The sequence below is a fragment of the Anarrhichthys ocellatus genome, unplaced genomic scaffold, assembly GCF_004355925.1.
Source record: "Anarrhichthys ocellatus isolate YVR2014 unplaced genomic scaffold, GSC_Weel_1.0 scaffold6, whole genome shotgun sequence".
NCBI classification, from domain to species: Eukaryota; Metazoa; Chordata; class Actinopteri; order Perciformes; family Anarhichadidae; genus Anarrhichthys; species Anarrhichthys ocellatus.
In genome coordinates, this window is record NW_022280036.1 from 5590510 (window position 1) to 5603050 (window position 12541).

Below are 12541 nucleotides of genomic sequence, written 5' to 3' on the forward strand. Positions count from 1 at the left end.
ACCCCCACTGAACCGCGCGCTCCTTTTACGGCCGTCGAGGTGGGACCGCGAGGCTCGATGGGAGGTCAAAGCGACAGTTCCATATATGGCGCGCGCTCTCTCCTCGTCGGGGACGCGCAGCGTCAGTCCGGATCCTCTACTCAAACCTAATGGATGGAGCTCCCTCCGCCTCCGCGCTACACCCCACCCACTCCTCACCCTCGGCCTGTCAGCATCCTAATATGGCAGAGGGCCGGGATCGGGTCTAGTGCTGAGGTTTGTGAATGGTGGAGGTTGGGTATATAAGGTGGACCGGCAGCAAGGAAGATTGTAGCTGGTTCAGCAATAGCATTGGTTGGGTCTTTCTCTCCGAGCCGCAGACACACTCCTAAGGTAAGACCCTGCTAGAACTCCTGAAGCCTCCCATCCAGGTTGGGACACAAGACTAGGCCTTAACCAGAACAGTAATGGAGCATACTGGAGCAAAAGTTAGGCAGGACTGCCAGGGACAGGACGCCTTGGACCAGATACCACTGGAGCCAACATGAGCAACTCCACTGGAGGATATGATTAACTGTAGGCCTGATGCTGAAGAAGAGAAGGACTTTTTGTAAATAGTGTAGGCTGAGTGGTATAATATAAATACAGTGCTGGGCAGGAGAAGCTCTAATCTGAACTACCCTTGCTGTGATTTTATGGAAAGATAGATAGATAGATCAGGTAGAATGAAGTAGTTGGTTTCAGCATCTTCACAGGTGCAACACTGAATCCGGAGATGGTGCTGATGCAGCAAGACGCAATGCACCTTCAGACCAATTAAAAATCCAGAATAGTGTAACTGAGAAAGTTGATAATGAGAAAAGAGAGATTGCTTGTAGATTTAACTGAACTTTAGCAAACCTCAGATCTTTTATTTTGTTTAAGGGACATTTAGAATAATATAGATATAGAGGACAGATTATTAGTCGAGACAAATTCAGAAACATGTCTGAAGAACAAAAAATAGAGAAGTTCCAAATGCTTTACTTTCAATGTGATTTGTATACTTGCGAATACACCGTGCGTAATAGCCGGCTGTCAGTGTGTTATGGAAACGTTTAGCGCAAGGCATGGGCCAAACCATGTTCATGCTCCAGCAAATGTTAATTATTATTAAAAAAAAAAAGTTTTTGCCTATTAGTTTCTAAATGTAAGACACCTGGTGTGAGCTTGTCGGAAACTAGAAACGAGTAAACCAAAATTTAAGTTTGAGATTCATTTCTCTCTCACAGTATGTTTCACCACGTGGATTTGATTTAGTGAGCTGAACTCTTTTTCTTCCCCTCCTCTCTTACAGAATCCAACATGTGTGACGACGAAGAAACTACCGCCCTTGTGTGCGACAATGGCTCCGGTCTTGTAAAGGCTGGCTTCGCCGGAGACGATGCCCCCAGGGCCGTGTTCCCCTCCATCGTCGGCCGCCCCCGTCACCAGGTAAACAGCAGAGAAAATTCCCATTGATAATGATAGGAGAGACTAACTAAAAGTATGCTTACTGATTGTAGGTTATGAAAAACGATTACTGTAATAATTACACCATTCATCCAATATAGAAAAACAATTCGGTTTACACTATATTTTACAGAAAAATAATTTTGACACTCTTACAGGCAGTTACACACTCTTTTGACTCCTACTGAAGTGAATAATTAATTTAACTGAGATTTAGATATTTTAGTGTTAGAATTTAGTTGTTTTGTACAGTTAGATAATAATAGGCGATAACAGCGTGGCATTATGTGTCGTGAGCCATGTAAATGTGCTCGTTTTAGCACCAGCAATGTGGCCTTTGACTCTTTGAGACTAAATTAGTCACAAATGTACCAACAGTCACACAATTACTCTCTGTCATGTCCCTGTGAGCCACGCTGTTATTTGGCACATTCACGCAATGGTCAACGTGCCTTTTGCATCACACAGTAAAGACTTTAATCTGGCCAGGAGAAGGTCATACCTCTGTTTGGATAATTTGATGTAACCTTTCCATTATCTTGCCCTCTCCTCCCCCTTCAGGGTGTCATGGTCGGTATGGGTCAGAAGGACTCCTACGTCGGCGACGAGGCCCAGAGCAAGAGGGGTATCCTGACTCTGAAGTACCCCATCGAGCATGGTATCATCACCAACTGGGACGACATGGAGAAGATCTGGCACCACACCTTCTACAACGAGCTGAGAGTGGCACCCGAGGAGCACCCCACCCTGCTCACTGAAGCCCCCCTGAACCCCAAAGCCAACAGAGAGAAGATGACCCAGATCATGTTTGAGACCTTCAACGTCCCCGCCATGTATGTGGCCATCCAGGCTGTGCTGTCCCTGTACGCTTCCGGCCGTACCACCGGTAAGACTGACAACAACAAACAGCTGCTACTCATCGCACAGATTCACATAATACAAAGAGACAGTAGCCTTTATTATAGAATATATAATGCAACTGACTTATGTAACTAATACAACTATACAACAATTGCAACACATAATATCAACTGAGCTATTAATAAGGCGCCCTTTCGCCATGGTGCCCATTTTGCGCACTACTTTTACGCACAGTCGGCCAGCCTTTCTGGGACTGTTAGTTCTCTTTTATGGCCCTTATGACATTCACATTCAGTCTGTATTTGTAAATTCTCATTCAAGCACCCACTTCAGGCACACTTTTACGCTCAAACCTAACATGTTTGTGGACCTTTTTGTCGTCTGGACTCTACTAAACTCTAGCCTTGCCTCTCCCCAGGTATTGTGCTGGATGCTGGTGATGGTGTGACCCACAACGTCCCAGTCTATGAGGGTTACGCCCTGCCCCACGCCATCATGCGTCTGGACTTGGCTGGTCGCGACCTGACCGACTACCTGATGAAGATCCTGACTGAGCGTGGCTACTCTTTCGTGACCACCGGTGAGGAACTCGGCCTACTCCAATAACTAAGCACCTGAAAGAAAGAAGCAACCCTAGACCAGCTTTTAGGCAGACAAAGTGGAATCTAAATTATTATCGAACTTCATATTTTATTTGACCAGCAGTTTTGCTATAGCAACAAAATGTAACAGCAGCCTGACCAACAACAACAAAACCTAAAAGCAGCGTGTGTGGCCTATTGCTGCCTGTGTGCGGACAGTGCCCGACAATGCTACTGAAAATTAGGCTTACTAAATGAATTATTAAAATCGATTAACAGACTTGGTGAAAACGGAATGTGTGTTTAAGAAAACAGAACATTTTTTCCAGCTTTCGTAACTTTTGTAGATCAGCGCACTTAATTACGCACACGGTGTCTGTGGTTTGTTTGTCACTCCGGACAAACTCTCATCAACTTGTCTCCCAACAGCTGAGCGTGAGATCGTGCGTGACATCAAGGAGAAGCTGTGCTATGTGGCTCTGGACTTTGAGAACGAGATGGCCACCGCTGCCTCCTCCTCCTCCCTGGAGAAGAGCTACGAGCTTCCCGACGGTCAGGTCATCACCATCGGAAACGAGAGGTTCCGTTGCCCTGAGACCCTCTTCCAGCCTTCCTTCATTGGTACGTCATATAATCCTTTATTTATTCTCTTAGTACGCACAGTAGATATTGCGCCAAACTAGATACCCCTCTCCTCTTAACACTTGTCTCTCTCACCTGACCAGGTATGGAGTCTGCCGGTATCCATGAGACCGCCTACAACAGCATCATGAAGTGCGACATTGACATCCGTAAGGATCTGTACGCCAACAATGTGCTCTCCGGTGGTACCACCATGTACCCTGGTATTGCTGACCGTATGCAGAAGGAGATTACTGCTCTGGCCCCCAGCACCATGAAGATCAAGGTACATATTATGATACCAAAAACATTACAGTTCATCCCCAAATTGAAATATTTTTAATTGAATGATTACGCATGACAAATGTGAAGCACTGGCGCTTTACTGATCCATTTTGTCTCCCTCCCTCTCCTCCAGATCATTGCCCCCCCCGAGAGGAAATACTCCGTCTGGATCGGTGGCTCCATCCTGGCTTCCCTGTCCACCTTCCAGCAGATGTGGATTTCCAAGCAGGAGTACGACGAGGCAGGTCCCAGCATTGTCCACAGGAAGTGCTTCTAAATCATCCACCTTCATCTCCACCACCAGCTATCTGGAGATCAAGCAAGACGGAGGATCACCCTCTGCGGCACAGCAACACTCTGCTGTCAATGGACTGTCTGTCTGCGCTGTTGACATTCATATGCATTTTTTATTCTTTTAAAATGTGCATATTGTTTAGCTGTTTGTTGTCTGTGTTGCACAGAGAAAGGCTGTGAAATCCACCACTGAACCATGCATCCACCCAAAAGAAAACTTTAATAAAAAAGAATAACAACATGTTTTCCAACACATGTGAATGTAAGTGTATATACATATTGATAATTTATTAAAGTCCATTATTTGGTATTTTTGACCCTGGCCTTGTTTTTCTATTAGAGGGAGGGTAGTGGGAGAGGGGGAAAAACAAAAGCTTTGGGGAAATAGAAATACTGGAATGTGGACGATTTAACATAGAGGTATTCAAAAACCAATCTGCCCTCAAAACCATGAAAGTCTTATTCATTTGGGGGAGTAATAACCAAAAGCGTCACAACAATGAAGTCTGGGAGAGGCTTAAGGGCTTGAGCACAAGTGTACCTGACACACTTTATACCGCATAAACCAATCGGCTGATCAGGTGCCAGGGGCAGTTCATAGAGGTCGATAGGGGTGTTACCACGGCTCTGGACGGACGAGGAGGAGGGAGGGTGTCTTTCTCTGTCCCATCAGTCACTGCTGGCTGGGGGCTTCTGGGCGACAGAGGTAGTGAAAGGTGACGCCTAAGGTCCGACAGTCGGAGTCTGACTTGCCAGGAATGTGCCAGGGAAGCAACAGCAGCTCCGCTTTAGACCGAGCGGATCAGGGACACCCGACACCCGGCTCTGAATCCCGTTGAGCTGTCTGCCCTGCACGAGCCTACGAGCAGCTCCGGCTCCCAGACCATCTTTAGGCAAGGCCAGACCCGCAGCCCTACCATATATGCATAAGCTCATCAGGTTAACTGGGTGTGGGCTTTGGGTCTAGCCTCAAAGCACAATATAGTATGTTGGGGGCGCACCACCCTGTGCCCACATCATTTATATTGATCTATCGCCAAGCCTAACACCCGTATTTATATTTCTTAACCCCTCGGTTACAGGTAGACATATACAAGACAAATGTAGCCTAAATGCCTAAATATTAAGATGGGTATAGTGGTATATACATTTTGGGGCCATTGGCGGCAAAGTAAAGCACTGTTTAGCCCAACAAGTGACTCAATTAAGCTCCAATAGTTGTTGAATATATGCCTTGTGTCTAAATACAGTAAAATAATCGTCTTTTCATCATATTTCACCATCTGATAGAAATGATTATCGTCAAAAGTCATTCATAAACGCCCCGACCGCATTGCTGGCATCCCGGTCCGGGCCACCTGTTGCGGGTGTTTGGCTTTTTAAAAACGTCTTCACGCGGGCGGAGCTAAGAGACGCAGCCAAGATTACAGCAGCACCGTGAGCGCCATCTGTTCTGCTTTGCTTCCGTGAAATCCGAGCCCGGTGTAAGTATATTTACTGTACACACATTTAGACTCTTACAGCACTGAATTTCTGCTGTCAAGCCATGCACTGTTCTAGATGAGGGGGGGATGGATTGTGAGTGATATATTAATACCTTTTGGTTGTTATCTGCAAGCGCTGATGCGAGTATTGGTGCTCCATATTATCACATGATTTACTCACATCTTTCATTAACACGGACACATCTGTTATGATGATGAGCATAATGAGTAACGGGTTAATTGTTTAACCAATATATTGACATTGTTACTGTGTTGTAGCTAGTTGATATGACACAATCCATGGCGACGATTTTATGTGCGCATTTTTTCAAAGCCTTTGAATACAACAGCAACGTATTTAAGTAATTCAAAAATACAGTTTCAGTGATTTGTAGCACAACAGGCTATAACGCCTCAAGTGTTTTCATACAATAACTACGGTTGGGCTGACCTTTAATTCTGAATATACGCGTTTAGATCGTTGGAGCCAATCAGAGGACGAGATGACTCCTACGTCATCACGTTCAAGGATTTCGGCAGTTAACGTTGTAATGGATAATTCAGACTTCGGCCAGTTTTAAAAGTGCGACGCCGATTGAGTTTACAGAACATAAACCCAAATTATTTATCTCCCCAAAACTAGACTCGTATGTCCGCCCACAGGAGCCCAGCGAGGCCAACCAGCTTCGGGGAGAAGAGGAAGTAGGCGGGTGTTGTAGCCGGGGGAAGCCTCCAGCTGCTCTGCCATAGGTTCTAACGCTTTACATGTTACAGTTTAAATGTCTGGCGGTGACACCGATCCTCAAAAGACCTGCGAACGTTGAAAACATCGTAGCTGGTGTTTGCGAATGCTTTGTTTTAGGTTATAACACAGTTGTTACTGCAAATATAGTATAACATTACACACCTCATAGACCTGTTATGTGTGTGTGTGAAGTTTATGCATATTCATTTTATGTTCTCTGTAGTATTGTAACATTGTAATATTATATAGGTGGAGGCTTGAAATAAGCCCAGTTGGCTTTTTGCCTCTTCCTGCACTGTGATATTGATTTATCTCATTTATCTAAGCAACGGTAGCTTTTCACGAAATTGGAGAATCTTTACAGCTTTTGCGGTCTGTTGATGGATTTCAGTTCAAGATGGTGGCCAAGAGGATCCGCTCGGAGTACATGAAGAAATTCAAAGACCCCAAATGGGAGACCTACAGTAAGTGTTACGAGGAGATGCTGAAGTACAGGCTGACCCGCAGGCTGCTGGAGCACACACACAACCCCTGGTTCTGGAGTGACTCCGACAGTGATTCAGACTCCGGAGGAAGAAGTCCCCCCCCTCCCAGTAAGAACCAGGTAGGGCCCGAGACCAGCAGAGACAGGACGGAGGTGGAGTTGGAGGAGTGTGAGGGGGCGAGGATGGACAGACAGCAGGAGCAGCTGAGCAGAGCCACCGGGACCATACCCAGGCTTCCCCTTCCAAAGGAGGAGAATGGGTCTGCAGTCCATGGTACATGTGATTTAAGGACTGTACAACATATTGGGATGTTCACAAGCTACTCTTCTGTAACATATGACATTCACTCCTCTCAGGCTCTCAGCTTAAAGGTGCCAGAGAGACAGAAGTACCGGAGGAGGAGAGAGAGGAGCGGACTCACAGTCAAGACGGAGGTAAAGAAGAAAACATAGATGTGATGAGTAGTAGGGTGATGGCAGAGAGGCCGACTTCCCCCACGCGGGGACGAAAAGAAAAAACATTGTATAGCAAAATGACTAAAAGCTTAATTTGAAGCTACTCAGAGCTTATTCTACACATTATAGCTTTACAGTGATTTAGACTGGGTAGGTCCTAATATAAAGTTCATATTTCATCAATAATTTATACGTTTTTTGTAGACACAACTATTTAAAAAAACCTCTGCAAAACTCAAAATGACATGTCAAATATAGACACCCTCCATTCAGCACCTGCAACAGACAACCAAAAAACACACCAACAGGGCCACCTACTGCACGGGAGCAGCACGGCCGTCACAGCTCATACAAATAAACAAAACTACATTCATGGGATTTAATACAAACATATGAGAGGTGATGGAAGTTTCACCCAATGCTCCCTTATTATATAGAGAGTAGCACAATTTTGCTATTAATAATAATAGCATCACATTGTTAAACAAGTAACACACAATATATCAAATTGGGGAAGCAGAGTGATCCAGGACAGCCTCACTATTCATTCATAAATCTTGACAGAGATATTGTATGTCTGCATTGCTTAGTTTCTTGCAGATCATTTTTCTCCAAGGAATTTACTGCATACACATTCGAATTGACCAGTTTTATTGTGTATTTCTGTGCTGCTTTAACCTGTTTGTATTTTCTATTTGTAGAGAGAGACACTGGAGGAGCCAGACCAGAGCAGAGTAAACCCTCCAAATCCTCAAAGCAAACATGGCGCTCCCAGCGAGTCAGGCCTGCACCAACGCGGCCGCCCAGGGACGACAGTAAGGACGGCAGACATCCTTTTGCTCTGTACGGTTCAGGAGAGAAGGATGCCGACACGGCAAGCAGGAAGACACACAATGTTGGCGCTGCAGCTTCTACTACTGAGGTAATAGTTATTTCTGGGGATCTACCGGTGACACGCTGTGTTGTGACTGAGCACAAGTTTATCATGACGTTTATTCTCCCGGTAGATCCACGAGTCGGCTCTTCGTGCTAAGATCCGGCGGGAGGTGGAGCGTCAGATGCAGACCCAGAAGACTGAGCGGCGGAGAACCAAGTCTGCCGATCTGGACAAGGCCAGAAAGTTGGTTCAACCAGAATTCAACCCCTGGCTCACCGAGTACATGCGCTGCTTCTCTGCTCGCTCACGATAGGACACTTACATACACACACTCAAAATACTTACATCAGGGTGATTCCAGACAAAAATACAAAGTTAAAGCCATTATTGCCTACTGCCCTTGAAGTTTAAATATCCATAGCTGTAGAATAGAGCATGGGGTGGATTGATTCATACAAAGGCTCCAAAATGTGTATTACACCTGCATTCAGGATGTAAACTGACAAAACTTTTAAATTCACTGTGTGGCTTATTCCTCCAGATGTGTACTATCGTGTTTTTACGTGAATCAATTTTAATATATATGTACAACAACAACCATTTTACAGGGTATAAGAGACTCTTGTAAGAGATGATTTGAAAGTGTAAGTATAATTTGTGGATTCGTCTACTGAATGCAGATATTTTGATTAGAATGAAGAGTCTAAAATGCCTTTTACAGCCATACTTCGTTAAACAGAGGCTATACAAGACGTGTCCATGTCTTTGATACAGGGATATCAAACCACATTGGACTAACACAGGAGTAGTGAAGGCACATGGCAGCGTGTCTGGATAGAGTCAGCCATGTTCTTAAAAACGCTTCTGAGATCTAATTTATAGACAAACACATGTAGACAAAACCAAACACACTTTCAGAAATATGTCTGGAAAAGACTTTTACAGCTTTTTATTTTCAGATCACTTATCGCTGTGACCTGGGTCTTGTAGATTTAATGAGTTTTGTAACAGTTCATGGATCAATCTTTAGATAAATAGTGAATCACACTCCGTCAAACTCAAACTCTGTGTAAAATCACAGTTGTGTGATGTGACACATTTTCTCACGAGCTTTTTGCAGGAGGGCTCGAATGAACGGACAGTGTTATTGACTAAAAATAGTTTCACAACAACATTTGTGTTTGTTGTTTAGTTGTGTTAATGTGCACTTACAGTAATGTGAACATATCTATTTGACTTTTGGATGACTGAACATTGTGTTTCTGTGGTACTGTGGATACTGCAGAGTTTCTGTTATACACTGACTCATCATGGGACTCTATAACAAAAAAAAACATTTAAAAAATGTCAGGTTCAGGTTCCTGCGAAGCATAACAATCAATTTTTGAGGCCAAATATCTTTATCATGACTGTTTCTGCTTTAGAACCAAAAATGGAACCAAAACAACAGCAGACATTAAGCTGACGCCTAGATGACCGTCAGAAGTACATGAACACATATTCCTGATTTACTGTTTACTTCTTCAAGCAGTTTATGCTCTAAAGCAGGAGCACCACAGCACTTTGATAATTAGTCACCTTTCTGAAATAATGTGTAGATATTAATGTAGATACAGAATTCCTTGCTACCTATTTGGCTTTTTGTGTAATTTGTTCATCATTTGAATCTACTTACATAAGAAAACAAAAATGGACTTTTAATCCTTTGTGTAATAGATCTGGTGTTTTTATGAGAATCAGATCCCTCTGTGTCCTTGTGTCAGTCGTCGTTCCATAAAAACTGGAGAAAAGACTTTTTCTCCTTTGCACAACTGTATGTATTGATGTTATTGATGTGAATATTGTGCAGAAAAAAAGGGACATTTTTGATAATTTATAGCAGTAATCACATATGATCATCCTACTCAATAAATTTAATCAGGCAAAGTGGAGAAGAAATAGAGTTTATGACCAATAAGGCACCAGGAGTACTTTCATCTCACTTCTTGACAAACTCCACAGTGTCGAGTCTGGTTTTAGTGGAAAAGCTTCTGCTGTTCCTCACATATATAATTGATGACATAAGGAGCATAACAATTACAGAATACTGTAATTGTAAAATGGCATGATACTTAACATTTCTATGTTTAAATCTTAGGCTTTAAACTGACTTGTGTACATATTTTATTTGGAGGAAAAGAAGTTAAATGGTGTGGTGCAAAGCTTTTTAATAAATCACTTTTTTTGCATCTGTTCATCTCCACCAAACTACACATATTATTCAGAAAACTAAGAAATTAAATCTCTTTAAAGAAAAACCATCAACAAAAACATGGATTAAACCAACAAAAGCTGCTTTTCAAAGACTGCTATATTTGTCGTAGTTTTTATTTAAAAAACATATGCTTTTATTATACACAATAAATTAAAAATCCATGATATTCATAATGACAAGAGAAAAACAGACATAAATAGACAAAGGACTTGATGACATAAACACAAGACGGCGACCTGACGTGGAGCAGCCAAAGCCACCAGAAGATGAATTCTAATTTTAAATATTTCTAGTTTGAAGTGTGCTTGATTTAAACATAATGCATAATTGTCAAGGGTCTAAAATGTTATAAATAATAAAAACATAAATGTGTTGTTGTGATGCTTGAATACACCTACGCAAAACACACCTAAACCTAATTCTTCAAAGAAATTCCCCAGTTGAATTGTTTTGTGTCGAGAGCTTCATGTGGCTGAACTGAGCATCAAATATCTTTGGAGACAAATAAAAATCAAACACACATCAGATAGTTTCATACTGTTGCTAAAACTTGAAATGCATTCAGTGTTACCCCACAGCTGCAGGCAGTCAGTGAGGCATTCATGTAAACAGGCGTCACTTATAAATGAGAGGGATCAGTCATTGGATTCTTTTGGATAAAAGGAGTGTTTCATTTAACTGAATGGTAAATGCTGAGCATACCACTGTAAATTAAAAGATGACATGACTTTCACACTCCATTGATCATAATATTTCTATATTTCTTTTTTGCAATCTATAATCTTGACAATGATAAAACAGCATTTTCCCACGTAAACATGTAAGTCCATAATATAATCCACATCAGCTTGTCCCAGTCACAAACAGTACTGACCATCTATACTGCTTACATGTTGCCAGTGTATTGTGGCTTAACATGTTATTAATTCAATGGAGCATAAAACAGATTCTGGATATGATATCTACTTTAATATACATATAATATCTCTTCATAATGAAATACTCTGATATTCTGTTTGAGAAAACATGCATCAGTCTATATACAGAAACACTGTACAGTGTACAAGATGCTGTAGGGCAACGGAGGAGATTCAGAGAGATACTTTACTGGGAGAGTAAGTGTGTAAGACGGGATGCAGGGAGTGCAAAATGTATTGTGTTGTGTTTAAAACAGGAAGTTAACAGGCAATCGGAGCCGTTGTGTAGCAAAGAGAACTTCCATAGTAGGGGAGGCTTTTGGATATGCATGTAGTTTGACAAAAGAAAAAAGTCATGCCAAGAATTATGTGAGAAAAATTGATACAATGTATCAAGTATTAATCTGGGGCCAGGAGGCGAAGAAGCAGACTTGGTTAGCCTAGCTAGATCTAAAATTCCAAAATCCACCTCATAGCGCCTTAAAAGCTGTCTAATTAACATGTTACTTCTTCTTTCTTGAATGCAAAAGGAAAGACATTTCTAAAAATGTAAACTTTTCCTTTAAAAAGGACCAGTGTGTAGGATTTAGTGGGATCTAGCTTTGAGGTTGCAGATTGCAAAAAAATGATTAAAACAGGAAGATGACTTCTATTATTTTTTTTCAGCCTATAGATCCTCCTACACCCTACACACTGGTCTTTCCAGTATTCAAGATGGAAAGTAAATGGGAATAGTGATAAGGGAGAAAACTAAGATGTAGGGTTAGCAGGTGTGAGGGCAGATAAGTAGAAAGGTGGGGTGGGGGGGGAGAGAGAGAGCGAGAGAGAAGTTACGTACATGTCAGTAATACACATCCTGATTGGAGGGCTAGGAAAGGTCTGGTCCAATAGTGGAGCAGAATGTGGTGGGCTGTCTCTGGTTACCTTGGAGAGATGCTCAGAGTTCTGAGAGGGGGGGGAGGGGGGGCAGCCATGACAACAAAAGTTCTGAAGGTTCTGAAGATTGGTGTGAAAGGTGAAAGGTCGGAGAGGAATCACCAGCATAGCGAGGTGAACCCTGGGTCCCCCGTGGCTGTTCTTCTCCTGGTCTTCACAAGCCCGTCAGAAACACACTGATCACACAGAGACGTAGAACTTAAACACATGTTGGGGGAAGGAACAAAGACAAAGACTTATCGACCCAATGAGCAACTCTTATTCACTCATTATTGG

The 12541-nt window shown here is 42.7% G+C and overlaps 3 protein-coding genes across 7 annotated transcripts in view; 2 read left to right on the forward strand and 1 right to left on the reverse strand.

Moving 5' to 3' along the window:
- The first annotated feature begins 276 nt into the window (after positions 1-276).
- On the forward strand, positions 277-4367 carry acta1b (actin alpha 1, skeletal muscle b). The gene is made up of 7 exons (XM_031846226.1): positions 277-372; positions 1316-1452; positions 2032-2356; positions 2750-2911; positions 3342-3533; positions 3638-3819; positions 3952-4367. The coding sequence occupies exons 2-7, from the start codon at positions 1324-1326 to the stop codon at positions 4093-4095; spliced, it is 1134 nt and encodes a 377-aa protein (XP_031702086.1). The 5' UTR covers positions 277-372; positions 1316-1323; the 3' UTR covers positions 4096-4367.
- Positions 4368-5536: 1169 nt separating this feature from the next.
- On the forward strand, positions 5537-11726 carry ccsapb (centriole, cilia and spindle-associated protein b). 4 transcript variants are annotated; one of them, XM_031846654.1, is made up of 4 exons: positions 5537-5596; positions 6733-7260; positions 7983-8203; positions 8289-11726. In XM_031846654.1, exons 2-4 carry the CDS (start codon positions 6739-6741, stop codon positions 8560-8562), a joined length of 1017 nt encoding a protein of 338 aa, XP_031702514.1. In that variant the 5' UTR covers positions 5537-5596; positions 6733-6738; the 3' UTR covers positions 8563-11726. The 4 variants fall into 4 exon arrangements, with proteins under 4 accessions (XP_031702514.1, XP_031702511.1, XP_031702512.1 ...); XM_031846651.1 differs by having other exon boundaries at positions 5548-5596; positions 6240-7260; XM_031846652.1 differs by lacking the exon at positions 5537-5596 and adding an exon at positions 5654-6346.
- Positions 9839-12541, reverse strand: part of rab4a (RAB4a, member RAS oncogene family) — a 6797-nt gene continuing 4094 nt past the window's right edge. Inside the window, exon 8 of one of the 2 annotated variants that reach the window (XM_031846656.1) lies at positions 9839-12441. The gene's annotated coding sequence lies outside the window, so the exon portion shown is untranslated. Of the gene's footprint in view, positions 12442-12486 lie in introns of those variants that run through there. The other variant, XM_031846657.1, reaches the window with a different exon arrangement.

Bases quoted from the DNA above. Each gene is read 5' to 3' on its own strand.
- acta1b (XM_031846226.1), top strand. From the start codon at position 1,324: ATGTGTGACGACGAAGAAACTACCGCCCTTGTGTGCGACAATGGCTCC. The intron at 3,534-3,637 runs GTACGTCATATA...TCACCTGACCAG, and splicing joins CTTCCAGCCTTCCTTCATTG to GTATGGAGTCTGCCGGTATC. The intron at 3,820-3,951 runs GTACATATTATG...CCTCTCCTCCAG, and splicing joins CCAGCACCATGAAGATCAAG to ATCATTGCCCCCCCCGAGAG.
- ccsapb (XM_031846654.1), top strand. From the start codon at position 6,739: ATGGTGGCCAAGAGGATCCGCTCGGAGTACATGAAGAAATTCAAAGAC. The intron at 7,261-7,982 runs GTAAAGAAGAAA...TTCTATTTGTAG, and splicing joins GACTCACAGTCAAGACGGAG to AGAGAGACACTGGAGGAGCC. The intron at 8,204-8,288 runs GTAATAGTTATT...TTCTCCCGGTAG, and splicing joins CTGCAGCTTCTACTACTGAG to ATCCACGAGTCGGCTCTTCG.